The following is a 15,653-nucleotide window of genomic DNA, read 5'->3' on the forward strand; positions in this document are numbered from 1 at the left end:
TCAGAAAACATCCAGAAGGAAGCAGCTGAGCATTATCAGCAGGACAGAGGGGTTGGGCATTTGAGCCCTGGATGGAGGTTGGCCCACATCTGCAGCAGTGGTTGACCAAGCTAAAATGAAAACACAAGTTGAATCTTTGACCAGGACTTAAATCTGAACAAATCTCATCTCAACTTCTAGGTCCTCAGGAGATTCCATAACACACAGGGTTGCAACCATTTTGTTGTGTAACAGCTATTTGTGTGGGTCCTGAGTTGGAAGGGACAGGAGATGTCCCTGACCTCAACAGACTCATGTAGCTATGCTAAGGGAGCAGGGTCATTATGGCAGATCATCTCTCCTGCTGACAGAAGAGGAGCTGACCTGTGAGGGACATGAAGGCTGAGAGGAAGGCAACAGGGATTCTAGACTGAGGAGAAGGCAGGAAGTGGGAGGACGCTCAGTCTGTGAGAGTGGAGAGACACAAGGACGGTGACAGTGTGAAGTCAGTGAGACAGGAGAGGATGAGGGGGGAAATGAGGGATGGAAAGAGTGACTTAACCCAAAGATTCATGGGGAATAGATCACACACACATAAATGCACACACACACACACACACACACACACAGAGATACATATATGGACACACATGGTCATGGGCACATGAACACACACACACACACACACACAGAGAGAGAGAGAGAGAGAGAGAGAGAGATACAGAGATGGATACACTCCACATCTGCAGAAAGATTTGTCCCCCTCTTGCCAGTTACCTGTAGGCTCCAGGTTTTCTTTACAGTGCAAATTATACTCCTTAAACTTGTTCTTGAATTCACCCTGTGATGTCCTGTTTAAGAAGTCATTTAGATTTTTGATTTTCTCCAATATCTCCTCTGTCCAGTTGGATCCAGGGTAAATGTGAAGCCATCTCTTGATGTCACCATGAAATATTCTGCTTCCATTGAGGCTTACCTTCCAGGATCCCATGTACCTTTCATCTGCATACCAGCCACACACAATGGACTGCAGAGTGAGAGGGTCTGTGCCCATTGGAAAGAGATCAGTCTCTGGCCTTGATTAATCCAGTCTGCTTACCCATCTTCCCTTCCCATCCTCTGACCTGGTTTTACACTCCGCATTTTGCCCTTGCCGATGGACCTCTTAGGTGGGACTAACAGTGGTTCATTTTGTTTCTCCAGGAAACAATGAAGGTCCCTGACCTGTTACAAATCTTGCTCTTTCCTTCAGTGGGCAACTGATATATTCTTTTATTCATTTTGTAGCGGCGAGGATGGAACCTAGGGCTTCATGCATGCTAGGCAAGAACTCTACCAAAGAGCTACATCTCCTGTGGAGCCATTTGAAACTTACCTCTGATTGTGTTATTCTCCCCCCGCATTTGAAGCAGTACATCTTGGAATTGATAAACTTGACCCTGTAGACTGTGAAACTGTTTTTCACAGATCTCTGTGCCATTGGGTCTGTTTCCAAAATCACTAGTGACATGACATTTGTTATTTCTGTTGAGAATGAAGGGCACTGTCTTCACTTCACCTTGGACTTCATAGTTCCACAGTCCAGATGTGAGGTTGTCATTGAATGTGTTGCTAACGTCGAATCTACAGCAGAGAGTAGGAGACTCTGTGGAAGAAACATGCAGTGGGGTTAGGGCTGGGGAGCAAGAGACTCAGGGATGTTCTCTACCTGTGGCCCCTTCAGTAAAAGTGATTTAAGGGGGTGGGGGCAGGGGGGAACCCCTGACCCATCATCACTGTGCTAAGTAAACTATGCTCATTCTCTCCCGCTCTCCATCAGGACAATCCACCTCTCTGTTATTATATGATATTCTTAGCCATGGGCACTGTCATGGCAGGATGAGTTCAGGATATCTTTTCTTGATCCATTCACTCTGGAGAGTCTCCAGAAGCTGCCAGTGTAGACTGTGTGGAGACAGGATTGTGGGTGAGGATGCTGGGTCATAGTGGAGCAGGACAAGGGTGTGACTGAAGTTGCTTGGAGACAGTTTTTCTGATCTGTACTCTCACATCACAGAGTTGGACATCTATAATGAGTTTTAACTGTCAGGGTTACTGAGCCTATAGTCGCCTAAGAAATGGGTCTCTAATTGGAGAGAGTTTTGATGGTGAATGATGTAAGAATGCCTGTCTTAATGTGGACATTATCATTCTTGGGTCAGGTGGTCTCTGGATGAATAGGAAATCCAGCTCTTTATGAGCTGGTAATCCAGACTGCAACTGCCATCTTTCTGGTCCCTATTATATCTCTCCAGCTGAGAAGCAAGTTCCATGGCCCTAGGTAATGCTGTGCAGAATAGCAAGTAAGCCTGCTGCCAAGACCTTGTCCTGACTTCTCTCCATGGCATGCTATAACTTTGAAGTAGGTGTGTCATAAGTCAGTTTCTCCTCTATGTTCCTTTTGTCCAGAGTGTCTTATCACAGCAACAGAAGGAAACTAGAACAACACAGTGCCAGATCTCCTGGACCTAATGGAGCATTCCAGAGATGGCTTCCTGGAACTGGTCAGAAGATGGACCTCAGTAGTAGAACAGTACCAGTACCAGAGAAAATCTAGGATGGTTAATTCTGGTAGTGAAACAGTGGTGATCACAAATCTCAGAGACACTCATGTTCTCAGATAGACGTCACAGCAAACATTTCCAGGGGAAGTGTGAAGAGTCCATGCTGCTCTGTGGGATGCTGGAGACCCTGGTTGAGAAGTGTAGTAAGCATCACCAGAGAGAAGGTCCTCAGCATGGGAAGAAGCTCAGGGATGCTGCTGATGGCTGAAGGCTGGGCAGGGTTGTAGGACTCTGTGTCTGTAACCTGGAATCCCAGCAGTGGGGTACAGAAAATCCCATCACAAGCAGTGGTCAAAAGAGAGTAAGATCAAGGACAGTGGTCCACTGATGTGTAAAGGGTACAGAGCCTGATGCCTGACTATTTAAGGGGGCCTTGGCTAACAGAACACAAAGATGCTAAGTACAGATGGATGGTTAGCCTACTCAGATGGGGCTCGATTTAAATTATTAAAGACAAGACAGATGGAAAAGTCTCTTATAGTTCCTGTCCTATGGCAACCCCAGGTTCCTGTGCCCATGGTGTGAAACTGAAGCATCGGAGATAGAGAGGTGAAGCAGCAGTTAAGGGCGCTTATTGCTCTTGCAGAGGATCCAGGTTTGATTCTCAGCAACTGTTGAGTTATGTTGAACCTGTGGCCCTGTGGGAGATCATAAGCCTGGCTTGAGTTTTGAGACCTGTTTCAGTCACTTCCATATTGGGGTGACCCAGCGAGACCTGTTTGGCCCTGCCTCTGTGCTGCCATTGCTGATGTGAGGCTTTGCCACTGGTCCTGTCAGTCACCCCTTACCCTCCATCCCCCTTCCCTGCCTCCTATGTCATCCCACACCACCAAAAGTCCCCCACCCTAAACCCTGAACTTAAATAAACAAGGGGCTGATGCAATAAAGTTGAGTTTCAGCTTTGACAAGACTCCGGGCCTGGTATGTTTCTTGAGGGCCTTTCACACTCTCTATCCCGCTCACCCGGGACAGACCCTGTTGGCTTTGGTTCTCAGTTCTCCCCTGGACGTGCCAGCAAAGAGCCTACAAACAGCAACACATGGTGGCTACCACTGCCTGCAACTTTAGTTCCAGGAGATCTGTTGTCCTGTTTTGGCATCCAAGGGCATCAGGCACATGTGAGCTGCACATACATGCATGTATATGTTCATACATTTGAAACACTAATGTGCATAAACATAAAAAAACCTTTGTAACTGAACTACCTCAAAGACAGACCCCGACTGATGTCCTAAGTGGGCAGACCAGATCCCAACCAGGAGAGACCACCCATCCCCACACCAGGTGAATTTTTTCTCTATGCATGGCTTCATTACTGCTCTGTGACTTGGGTATGAAGCCCTACACATTAATGTTAATGTCTAGTGTGTTGTTTTGAATGCGCCTCTCCTCTATAGAGTAAGATGTTTGCCCCAATTTGTAGAAGCTGTTCACTTAGGTTTAGGAGGTATGGCCTTGCTGATGGAAGTATGTCACTGGGGCTGTGGCTTTGAAAGACATTCCCATTCATTCATTTCTGCACCTTGTCTGAGGTTTAATATGTTGGCTTTCAGCTGGGTATCATATCACCTGTCTCGAATCCCAGCACTTGACAGGATGAGTCACGTGGTTCTTTATGGTTTTGAGGCAGATTGAATACATAGTTCTAGGTCAGCCAGAACTACACACTGAGATTTTGTCTCCAACTTGCTGCTGGAGCCACCAGGTCTGCCTGTTGCCATGCTCCCCTGCTGTGAGGTGATATTGTCTCTCCAAACTCTTCCTTTTGTGTGTTACCATGGTCCTGTGTCTTATCCCTGCAGTAGAACATAACTAATACCGTTATCCTATAAGTACTGGAGTTTTACAGGCCAGAAAATCTATGTTACACCTGCTACACTCTGATTGGTGGTCGAAAGCAGCCAGAGAGAACCCATCTTTGAAGAGCAAGGGTATACCTGCCTAACGGGACCTATGACCTAGGCAATCTGTCACCCTGAGGTTCCAGTGCGAGAGAGTGCCCCTGTGTGGAGTTCATCGCTGTTCCTAATAACTTAGGCAGAAGACACCCTGACCGTCCTGCAGCAGAGAAAATGCACTCCCTTACAAAATGGCTCCTGGCATGGTACTGGACTCTGAGAGTGCAGTCTCTGGTTGTAGGCTATCAGGAAAGGCATCGTGAGCTGAGCTCTTTCTCATTTGGGTGGATAGGTCACAGTCAGACAAGATATACCAGAAATGTGACATTTTCTGCAGGAACATAAGAAGTCACTTGTGTGTTAATTTCTCCCTGGGAGGGAGAGACAAGTACATTTGTCTGATAGAACATCTCCTGTTCCCTGGGAGGCTGCAAATCTTATCTTGAGGAAGTGACCGAGGTCAGTTCTCAAGTCAGCTGCCACCTCTCCCTCAGCAAGCATCCCAGGCTTCAAAGGAGAGACTTCTGTGTTCCATGGGAGCCTAGGAATCCATTGGGCAGCAATGGAGAGATGGAGAGGCCTTAAAGCCAGGACTTCCTCCTGCCATTTCTAGTTTACCTAGAAGTCACAGGCAACACAGAACCCACTGCTGCCTGGGAAAGATGCAGTTTTCACAGTACTCTTGTAAGCGGAATGGGCACCGTTACTGGTCCATGGGAAGTACCCTGATCTGGGTTAGAGGACAAATCTGCTGCTCAGTCATCAGCTTGTTGTCTTCTGCTGCTGCCACACCAAAGGCAGAACTGAGTAGTTGATGCAGAGAGATATACAGCAAAGCTTGCCTGGTGTCAATCAAGATTTAGTGTCTTCCATTTTCACAAAAAAGAACTCTCTCCTGTCTAATGACAAGCATTACCCAGGAGGTAGATGTCCCAGGAGGCCTGGGACCAAGGGCAGAAACCTCCATAGGTCCCTCCCTGTACCACTGCTAGGGTCCTCCTCAGAGGATAGGATGTTCCAGATTCTTAAGGGCATTCTGGGAAAGGGAAAGTGGGGAAGGCCAGATGGGCAGGGAGAGGAGCTGAGCAGGCTGGTGGCTGATGAGCCAAGTGGGCACTGAAGCTGAGCCTGGTGTCACACACCTGTAATCCCAGCCCTTGTTAGACCAAAGGAGAGAAGGGATTGTTTCAGATTCTAGTGTGGGGATAGTGTGAAGCCTTGAAATGATATAAAAAGAGAACAAAAGAAGGATGGAGGCTTCCTTGTCCCTGGAAACATCTGTTGTGACCTCCTGGACAGATACCATGGGTAGGTGGGAAGAAAGGTCAAGGACAAAGAGCTTCCTGAATGGCAGAGGGCTCCTGAAGAATCCCTTGGGAAGGCAGTCTCTAGCACGGCCTGCCTTAGGTCCAGAGCAGCTCTCTGAGACTGCCTCCTGGTCTCGCACTGCTCAGACATACCCAGTCCTGGTCAGGGGGTTTTAGGCTTCCTACAGACCCAGATGGTGCTGAGGGCATCACCAGTTAGTTACTCCCTCCTGCCCTGTTAGTTCTTCATTCCTGCCCCGCCCTCATGCTGTAACTTTTCCCTTATCTCTTCAATCCACTGAAGCCTGGGTCTGGGAAAGCCAGTGCTCCCAGTTGTTGTGGTGCTGGACTGAAGAGTGGGAAGCCATGGAGTTTCTGGTACCCCAGGTGTGGGAACTGACTTAAGCCAGTTTCCTGTTCCTTGCAGCAACCCTGCTCCATGTAGGCCCAGGGAACTTACGAGCCAGCAGCTTGGTGTATCCACAGCTCAGGAGAATTAACAGCCTCTGGATCATAGAATGATTGCACTTGGTGGCTGCTGCCTTGGCCATGGCTCCTTCTGACAGAAGATGTGACTGTGGCTGCAGGAAGAATGGGGAAGTTAGCATGTCCCCTGCTGTGGCCTCAGTGCAGACTAAAGCAAGAGTTCCAGGCACCTGGCTGTGAATTCAGGCCTTCTGTGCTCTTCTGACCCTGCTTCTTTCTAATCCACTTTTCCTTAAATTTCTTCTGGGATCGCTCCACCTCCCTCCCTGTGAACCCAGGTCCCTCTTACACTGGGTCATATGGAGATAACAACTGTGAGAAGTGTCCTGAGGACAACTTTGTTCACGGCTCTGAAACCCCAATGGAAGTCCCTTCTTCATCTCACTCACCGACTGCTGCACCCTCAGGGATGCTTGGCAAGAGTGTCAGGAAAGGAGAAGAAAGAATAAAGTTGGTGCCTTGAGCTGGAGCTTCTAAAATCCCCAACCTGATTAGAGTTTGAATAATTTAGGCGGGGCCACTCCCCCAGCCTGGAGTACCTGGAGGCCTTCCTGTGGTCACCAAATCTTTGCTCTAGCCACTCCCCCTGATTCTTGTCTAGCTTCATGTACAATTTCAGTCTCTCTCCCTCTAGGATCCCCCGAGACCCCCAGGCAGCTCTTCCTCACTTCCCTCTGCGCATCCCCTCCTCTGTCTCATTTCTCCTCCATCCGAGACTCTTTTGCCCCTTTCCCTATCACCCTCTCAACCGTTTTGTACCCTCAAATATTTGTTGTCCCACTGCCTCCCCTCCCCCAATGTTCCTTAGTCCAATCTCTCTCTCTCCTTCTCCCCCTTCCCTTCTCCCCCCCTCAGCATTAGAGCTGCTCACCACCACCCCTCCTCCCCTAACCCCGCCCCCTTCCCCTAACACGACCCCTGACACCCCCCCCTCCCAGCCTCAGGCTATTCCTGTCTTGTGGGGAAGGAAGGCTGGTGCTTTTCTGCTTAGCTCTGTCACAGGGAAATCTAAGACCTTGTGGAAAGCTCTGCAATTGCAGTTCTCTTCCAATTAGAAGCATCTTCTGAGGCCTGAAGAGATGCTCGGAGGTTAAGAGCACCCACTGCCCTTTTAGAACCCAGGTTGGATTTCCTGCGCTCACAGAGCAGCTCACACCCTTCTGTGACCGCTGCTCCAGGGGATTCCAGGCAGGCTTCTGACCTCTGCACACACTGTGTACACATGGTGTAGAAACACAGAGAGAAAACACTTATGCAGCTCACCGGCCGGGGCTGCCCACGCTGCCAGGAGAGGTGGCTTCATGAAGGGGGCCCTGGGGAGCCGTGTAGGTGCCTTGGGCACTGCGATGCAGGAGACATTCCTCTGAGTGATGGCCAACTGCTTCCATCCGCTGCTGTATGAGGAGTTGAACCCGTTTGACATCCCGAGCAAGGCTGATGATCACCAGTGCCAGCAGCAGCTGCAGGGCAAATATCCCAATGAAGTGGCAGAGGCCAGCAGGGTCAGGCACCATGGTGTCTGGAGCTAGGTTGTGACCTTAGGACATAGGCCTGGCGCAGGTGGCCACAGGGAGTTGCAGAAGGAGCACGAGAGCCTGGAGGGGTTCAGAGCACCGCACCGCAGGTAGACAGCCTTAGGGGTCTGCAGCCACCAGGCCAGAAGCAGACTCTTAGAAGAAGGTAGCAGTAAGGATGGAGTGACAACAGGGAGACAGACTTGGTGCTTGATAGAGCAGATGGAAGGTCCTACAGGGAATACTGGCCCTATGACCCTGAGAGACAGGCAAACCTGACAGCGGGGAAGTTTACCAATGAAAAACCAGATGATAGTTTTGATCGTGACAGACCAGAGAGGGCAGGGTGCCCCAGCGGAGACCTGAGGAACAGAGGACTAGGTGGTCCTGGGAACAGAGCTTTTGACTCCTTTGACCAAAGAGAGAAACGAGACTTTGAATGAAAGCAAACAGAATGGAGGACAGTGTGGGTGGCTGTGGCCTTTGCCCCTGGGCATCAGGCGAAGACACTAGTGAGACAGAGCCACGTGTACCCATGGAAGAGACCTGGATGGTAGAGGAGTGCCAGGGCACCCTGGACGAGGAGGTCTGCAGCCAAAGTTCCTGAGCTGGAGGTGGAAGAGGAAAATCAAGTCCAAGGGATGACCTTAGAGGAGTGGAAAAACCTTCAAGAACAAACCAGACCAAAGCCTGAGTTCAATATCCAGAAGATGGAGTCCACAGTTCCTTCCAAGGCAGTGATGATTCGCAAGTCAGATACAGAGGTGATGTGGAGAAGGACGATCATGAGGATGGGTCTCCTGTCTTCTGGAAATCCGCCGTTGATATCACATCGCAGCTGGAGATTACCTTTGGTAACCTCCCTCACCCTGGATGGGGAGCCAGAGGCAGCACCCAGGGAGGCTGAGGAAGAATCAGAAGGACTGAGAAATATGGCCCCTGAGCAGAAGTGGTGAGCCAAGATGTTGCTCCCAACCCAGATGCCCCTGAGGACTTCCCTGCCCTCCCACGTGGGGAGCTACTAATGAGCAGGACTTGGCCCTAGGTATAAGAATTATTGTGCTGAATTATGTCATCCTCAGAAAGCAAATTGATTTTAATTACAGTCTTCAGGGAAGATTTGATTGTTTGAGGTGAGATTGTCTCATCTCCATTTTTCTTGATTTATTTGGATCATTGGTCCAATGAATTCTCTGTTACCTCAGGAGGACTTTCCTGCTTCATCCTGCTTCTCTGATTGTAGACTTAGGCTGACTCTGCCAGCCTCCTGTGCCCAACCATACTCATCTCTAACACTGATGTGAAGACGGTGTTCAAGACTAACAAGGAGCATCATTCTAGTGGACAAATAGGCACTGTGATGGACAGGGGCTTGTATGAGAGTGATAGGCCCAGTCTCCTATGTTCTCATCAACCTCATATTACCAAGAACAAGAGTGAGAACCCAGCCTGTTTCCTAACCTTTTGGCAGGTGAGTGTCTTGATAGATAACAATGGACACCTAAGATGATCAATCAGATAAAGACCATTACTGATATTATACATAGAGTAATCACCAATGTACTGGTAGAACATTTAAAAGGTCAGAAAAATATGGTTCAAGCGAAAAACACACACCTGCATCAGCAAATTCGCACTCCAGGTAAACCAAGGAACTCCACTGTTGCGACCCCAGACTCCGGCCAGCAGAGGTGGGGAAAAGACAACATGTAAGATGGCATGTACACCAAGACAGGGTTCGAGCAGCTTCCTCAGCTTCCGCAGCTTCCCTCTTCAGCTTCCTTTATTCTGGGTGATCGCCCAATTTATCTGCATCCATCCTCTGCACTCGTCTCTCACCACTCTTCATCATCCAATCAGCATTCAGCACATTCTGTACACGGGCCATGCACGCAGACAGGGTGCGTGTCAATAGGCCAGTGACTCAATATCATGCTGTATGACTCTATGCGTCAGGCAGACAGCGCATGATCATTCAAGTGCGCATGTTCAAGTTCTTGGTAAACAAGCAGGGATCACAGGGCTTGGCAATGAGCCAGGGCGCCATCTTGGCCCATGCGGCCACACCCGCTTCCCACATCTCCCCCTTTTTGTTTAATTAAAATGGCTCCGGGGTCGCATCTGTCTTAGGTTGCCCTCATTCATGTTACCTCCTTACCAGTCATTGGTGTTGTGAACTCGCTTTAACCAGCCTGTCTTAGGTTGGTATGCACATGTGAAAGTTTTACGTGTCATAGATTAATGATCCAGCATACTGAGCCAAACATGGGGTGAATTACCTGACTCTATAGCCTCCATAGCTTGAATCAACAATAGTTTATCTGCCTGCACCCGTCTGCGCATGTGTATCATCCACCACAGCATACCAACACATACAGCACACGTCACACAGAAGGCCATCCCTCCCCATTCCCTGAGGAAGCTGAAGGTCCCCTGAATCATCTTCAACCACTGCTGAGCAGTGGCAATCTCCACATGGGTGTTATTTACTGCAACAATCGATGCCCATAATTCTTTCATCTTGTTATCGAAATCACGACTCCGATTTCCTAATAGCATGGATCCAATTTTGTGGGACAAATTAGTTGCATGAGAAAAATTCTGATACTGCACAGAGGTTACACAAATCCTGACATATGGGTTACATATGACACAAAGACTAATTGCTCCAGAATATCTATCTGCTCTTGGAGCAAATCCACTCTCTGATTTACTAATAAAATTCCAGTTTTCAGCTGAGAGTTTAATAACTTTTCTTTAGGTAGGGGCCACTAAGGCACCCACACCAGCAGATTTTTATTCCATTTGATGGCTATTTGTTCAGTGGCCCCTAGGAAAAACCCAAGCCATGTCTTCTTTCATTGCCTCTTGTAGGAATGGGAGATACTCAACCATCCTCACGCTTCCCCAGTCCCTTCCCTGCTTTAAAATTCATTTTATTCATCATAGCTATATTTTGTGGGCTATAATTGCCCACTGTAACAAGCCTCACTCCCATTTGTTTTATGACATCTCTTCCCCACAAAGATATGGGTATACTTAGCATAAAAGGTTGAAAGCTACCTTTATGACCTTCATCATCTTCCCATTGTAATATCCCTGCACTGCAATTCGGATCTTGTGCAAATCCTAAGCCTTCCAAGGTCTGAGCAGAAGGCTGAATAGGCCATGCTAATGGCCAATCTGCTTCTTTAATAATGCTCCTATCAGCTCCAGAATCCAGCAATCCCCAAAAGGTAATCCCCTGTACCTTCAATTTATAAAGGGGGCATTCCCCTAAATCCATAGAGAACCACACCCCTGAATCCCCAGTTGATCTGAATCCCTTTGTTCCTCTAACAAGGCCCTTTGTAGGATAATGGGCATGACAGCTGGGAAGTAACAAAATTTGTGCTATCCTATCTCCAGGTGAGATGGTGGACACACCTCTTGGGAATGAGACCATGATTTTCACCTCTCCCTCATAGTATCAATTACTCCAGGGTGCACTATTTAACACTGCCTTACACAGATTTTGCCAATCGAAAGGAGTCATACCGAATCTCTGTAATCCTTCCACCTGAGTCACAGTGAAGGCAGCTTGGGGGCCATAGGTAGTTACTGACTAAGTTTCTGAATTGTTTTCCAATAAAATGGCTCATGATAACTGACAACTGACCCTCCTGCACCTTCACTTTAGTTTTTTCATCCCTGCTAGAAGCCAGACCTTAGCTCATAACCACGGGAGCTTAACTTCGTCCCTGTGCCGGGAACCTAACTCTATCCCTAATCCCAGGAGCTTAACTTCTATCCTGTGCCCGGAACCTAACTCTGTCCCTATACCAGGAACCTAACTTCGTCTCTATCCGGGAACTTCCTCCTAGCGCTAGATTACTACTCTCTACCATGGAACTCACCCATAGTTCTTGCTTCTTGATTCAGATGCTCTTTTCAGAGTTCCCCATATGGGCCACCAGATGCTGCACGCCCCAGCCTCCAGCCAGCAGAGGTGAGGAAAAAACGACATGTACACCAAGACAGGGTTCGAGCAGCTTCCTCAGCTACCGCAGCTTTTGCAGCTTCCCTCTTCAGCTTCCTTTGTTCTGGGTGATCGCCCAATTTATACTGATCCATCCTCTGCACTCGTCTCTCACCACTCTTCATCATACAATCAGCATTAAGCACATTCTGTACATGAGCCATGCACGCAGACAGGGTGCATGTTGATAGGCCAGTGACTCAATATCATGCTGTATGATGCTATGCATCAGGAGGACAGCGCATGATCATTCAAGTGCGCATGTTCAGGTTCTTGGTAAACAAGCAGAGGTCACAGGGCTTGTCAATGAACCAGGGTGCCATCTTGGCCCATGCGGCCACTCCTGCTTCCCACACTCCATTGTGAGGACTATTTTACCAGACCCTGCTATAGCCATATTGGGGGGCAGTATGTTACAGCAGGTGGCCTTTGAAGTTCATCAAACCCATTCCAGCCCTCGAGTTTCTCTACTTACTGCCTTTAAATAGGGATATAGAACTCTTAATAGGGTTGTAGAACTCTTAGCTACCATGTTTGCCACCATGCTACTCAAATAGGACATGACCTATTTGAATACATGTTAGTACCAGAGAGTGGAGTATTGCTGTGACAGGCTATGTTGCTTGTGTGAAGAATTAGGACTATTCAACTTAGGATTAGGAAAGAAATTAAGCATCTTAAGTTGGAGTTAGTGGGCTAAACTAGTAAGAGCATTAAACACAGGAGTACCTAGAGCAATACTTATTAGGATAGCCTGGTGCAATAGGATTCAGAGAAGATTGTGTTTGCTAATTGCCCCTCTTCAAAAATTAAAAAAAAAAAAATCTCCCTCCAGCTAAATGGAAGAGTTTTAGATTAATGGCTTTGACAGAGATGTGAAGATATCTTAGTATTGACTGGGTCACGTGGTTGTTAGTGGTCACTCCAATACAGCTCTATAATGAAAGGAGCCAGCTGACCAGAAAAATAAAAAATGTACAATTTGAGGAGGAAAAGTACACCAAGAAGCACAATAAGAAAGTTCAGGGCTCAATGTGATGAGAAATATAAAGAAAAGCATGATTCTAAAAGGAATAAAAGGAGTTGTGGCCTAGGGATAGACTCCACTCAGCTAAACTTTTAATCTGTCAAAAAGAATAAAAAAGATGGCTAACTAATGATGGAAACTATCACATACAGAAAACTGATGAAAGTGATTTGAATGAGGGGTCATGTTCCAGTCTAAGCAAGCAGAACAATTTGGCAGCTTTGGCCATGTGGTTCTGGATTTAGAGTCAAGAATACACGAAGGGGGTGTTGAGCCTCCCATCAGGAATCCCATCAGGATAGACTGTAAGGAGTAGTAACATCAAGGACAGTGGTCCACTGAGGAAGGAATAGCCTGGGGCCTGACTGCATAAAGGGTGCATGGACAACAGATAACAGAGGTCTTAAATGCAGATAGATAGTTAGCCAACCCAGATGTGGCTGGACTTTACTAATTAAAGACAAACAAATGAAGAGCCACCTGAAAGCTACCTTCTCTGGGAACAAGAAAAATAGTGAAATTCACAAAAATACAACAATATATTTTTGAAATCTGTTATTTCTACCACTCACATCTTTACTGGAATCATCAGGTTTGTCTCTATTTCGGAAGCCCATCTAAGAACCTATAGTTTTTGGTACTTGCTGGTCCCTAGGAAGAGACTCTAGCTCAGGGATGGAGCATTTGGACAGTGCTCATGGGGAACTGGAAGGGAAGGACACCTCCTTTTCCTCAAGCGTTAAATGTAAAACATGATAATCTTTGAATTTGTAACTACCATTTACAAGTAGTTTTTAAAAATAGTTTTCTTATTATTTAAAATTATCTTTAATTTAAATATATTTTGAACATATTCTTCCCCATGTTCATCTAAATCCTCTCCTCCCTTCTCCATACCCACACAACTTTGTTATTTCTCAAAAATCAAACCAAAGCTCATATACATCTACAAATGCCCAAAATGTAGAAAGCAAAATAGAACATCAGCAAAAAGAAAAAAAACTAAAACAATAGAAACCACCCAATTATAACCAATTAAAGCACACACACACACACACACACACACACACACCCCAAACACAAAAACAAACCTGTGTCATCGATTTTTCCTTGTTCAATTATTGATCATGTGATCTTTCCTAGAGAATTTGATATTTACAGAGTTATTTCATCAAAGATAACTGATTTTTCCATCTCTCAGCAGGTATAAATGACAGTTTGTTGTTAGCCTTCACCTTCGTGGCTAGGTGAACTCTCATTCACTTTTATTTTATTATATTTTATTTTGGTTTTCCGAGACAGGGTTTCTCTGTATAGCTTGGGTTGTCCTGGAATATTTTTTTTTAATGTAAGAAGATAAGATAAAAACTATCACATTGAAATCAAATAATATAGACAAACAGAAGAAAAACAGTCCAAAGAGGGTACAAACAAGAGTCAGAGACAAACTTGTTCCCATGGTGAGGAATCTTATAAAGCATTAAACTGGAAGCCATAATATAAGTATAGAGGACCTGGTGCAGACCCATGCAGTCCCTGTGAATGCTGCTCCAGTTCCTGTGAGTTCATAGGTGTGTGGATACTGTTGATTTAGGGGGCCCTTTCTGCTCTGTGTCCTCAATCCCTCTGTCTCTTACATGTTGTGTGCTTCTTCTTCCACACCATTCCCTGAGCACTGGGAGGGGGGATTGGTTGAAGACATCCCATTTAGGGTTGAATGTTCTGCATAGAATACCTGCTGTGGGTCTCTATATTTAAGCAAGACATTTCTAAATACAGTACATTTGTTCACTGAGATTGTCATGCCTGCATACATGTATTTTGATTTTCATGGCACACATTTTCCTAGTCATTCCTTCCAGATCCACTCTCTTCATGCCCAGACCTGCAGAGAGCATTCTCCCCATCTTCTCAGTAATCTGTAGGCTCTGGATGTTCTTTTCCAGTGCAACTTGAGCTCATCAAGCCAGGTTCTGCAGTCACCCTGTGTAGTCTTCTCTAAGAAGGCAGCTCTAACCCTGTCTTCCTTCGACATTTCTATAATCTTCTTGAATCTGGGATCCAATTGAGTCCAGTCACCAGTGCTCATATCAGCATGGAACGTGTTCTTTCCATTGAGGCTAACAAAACAGGATTCCCTGAAAGGTTTGTCTCTTTCATACTGGCAACACAGAGTGAGGGGCTCTGTGCCCATTGGAAAGAGATTAGCTTCTGGCCTTGGTTAATCCTGTCTGCCTATTGACTGTCCCTTTCCATCTGCTGGCCTTACTTTACCCTCTACATTTTGCCCTCGCTGCTTGTTGTCTTTGATAGGACTAACAGTGTTTCATTTTTTTTCTTCCATAAAAACTGTAAATGTCACTAATCTGTCACCTTGTTCTTTCCTATGGGGGAATTTCTGACATGATCTTTTATTTATTTTGTAACAGGGGGATTTAATCTAAAACCTCATGTATGCTGCCAAACACTCTACTTATGAGCTACACCTCCAGCCCTACTGGGCCATTTGAAACTTATTTCTGATTATGTTAGTCTCCAATATGAGAAGCAGCAGACCTTTGAAAATGTCCACTCCGTGTTTCAAAGTGTCAACCTCTTTTTTCACAGATCTTTGTGGCATTCGTGCTGTTCCCATGAGCACCAATGGCATGATACTTGTTATGTTTGTAGACGAAAAAGTCTGCCTGTTCAGTAGGCCTTGAACTTCATTACTCCATTGTCCAGACTCTTACTTGTTAGCATTGAAGCTGTAGCAAAGAGAAGCAACCACAGTAAAAAAAAAAATGCAGTGAGGCCAGGAGCAAGTGACTCAGAGTCAGAT

The 15,653-nt window shown here is 46.5% G+C and overlaps 1 protein-coding gene and 2 pseudogenes across 1 annotated transcript; 1 reads left to right on the forward strand and 2 right to left on the reverse strand.

The window, feature by feature from the left end:
• Positions 1-6,338, reverse strand: LOC115063376 (retinoic acid early-inducible protein 1-gamma-like). Its single transcript, XM_029534776.1, has 4 exons — positions 6,248-6,338; positions 1,355-1,624; positions 757-1,023; positions 1-110 (listed from the first exon to the last, which is right to left on the reverse strand). The coding sequence occupies exons 1-4, from the start codon at positions 6,336-6,338 to the stop codon at positions 1-3; spliced, it is 738 nt and encodes a 245-aa protein (XP_029390636.1).
• A 1,236-nt stretch (positions 6,339-7,574) lies between these two features.
• On the forward strand, positions 7,575-8,832 carry LOC110315763 (annotated as a pseudogene).
• Positions 8,833-8,988: 156 nt separating this feature from the next.
• Positions 8,989-15,653, reverse strand: part of LOC110315764 — a 9,583-nt pseudogene continuing 2,918 nt past the window's right edge.

The sequence above is a fragment of the Mus pahari genome, unplaced genomic scaffold (genome assembly GCF_900095145.1).
Source record: "Mus pahari unplaced genomic scaffold, PAHARI_EIJ_v1.1 scaffold_4485_1, whole genome shotgun sequence".
In the NCBI taxonomy this organism is placed as follows: domain Eukaryota; kingdom Metazoa; phylum Chordata; class Mammalia; order Rodentia; family Muridae; genus Mus; species Mus pahari.